Here is a 393-nt window from a genome sequence, read left to right as displayed (position 1 = left end):
GATGCCGTCCTCCGAGAAGCCCCTGAGGTGGAGCTCGGCCCGCACGTAGCGGCGGAGGCCAGCGGACACGGCGTCCGGGCGGCTGGTCAGCAGCTTGCGGGCGTTCTTGAGCAGGTTGCCCTGCAGGAGGTTGAAGAGCAGGTTCTGCACCGACGTGGGCTCGGTCGGGGAGCAGTGCCGCTCGCCGTCCGTGAACCTGAACCGGAACTCGTCAAAGCCATCGAAGGTGAGGAGGACGCGCTCGGGGTGGGCGAGGAGGAACTGGTAGACTTCCTCCTGGCCGAGGTCGGGCCAGCAGCAGTGCTCGAAGAGCAGGGCGCGGACGGACAGGGGCTTGGCCAGGCGCTGCAGCTGCCGGCAGCTGAAGGGGAAGACGAAGAGGAAGTCCTGGAA

At 67.7% G+C, this 393-nt stretch overlaps 1 protein-coding gene across 1 annotated transcript in view; it reads right to left on the bottom strand.

The window, feature by feature from the left end:
• The window catches only part of NOD2 (nucleotide binding oligomerization domain containing 2), a 22320-nt gene that overhangs the window by 14476 nt on the left and 7451 nt on the right, over positions 1-393 (bottom strand). The window contains exon 4 of the mRNA XM_015572641.1: positions 6-387. Coding sequence (XP_015428127.1) covers positions 6-387 — 382 coding nt within the window. The remainder of the gene's footprint in view (positions 1-5; positions 388-393) is intronic.

Source organism: Myotis davidii, unplaced genomic scaffold, assembly GCF_000327345.1.
Source record: "Myotis davidii unplaced genomic scaffold, ASM32734v1 scaffold328, whole genome shotgun sequence".
In the NCBI taxonomy this organism is placed as follows: Eukaryota; Metazoa; Chordata; class Mammalia; order Chiroptera; family Vespertilionidae; genus Myotis; species Myotis davidii.
The sequence above is the reverse complement of the archived record's forward strand: the minus strand, read 5'-3'. Positions and strand labels throughout refer to the sequence as shown.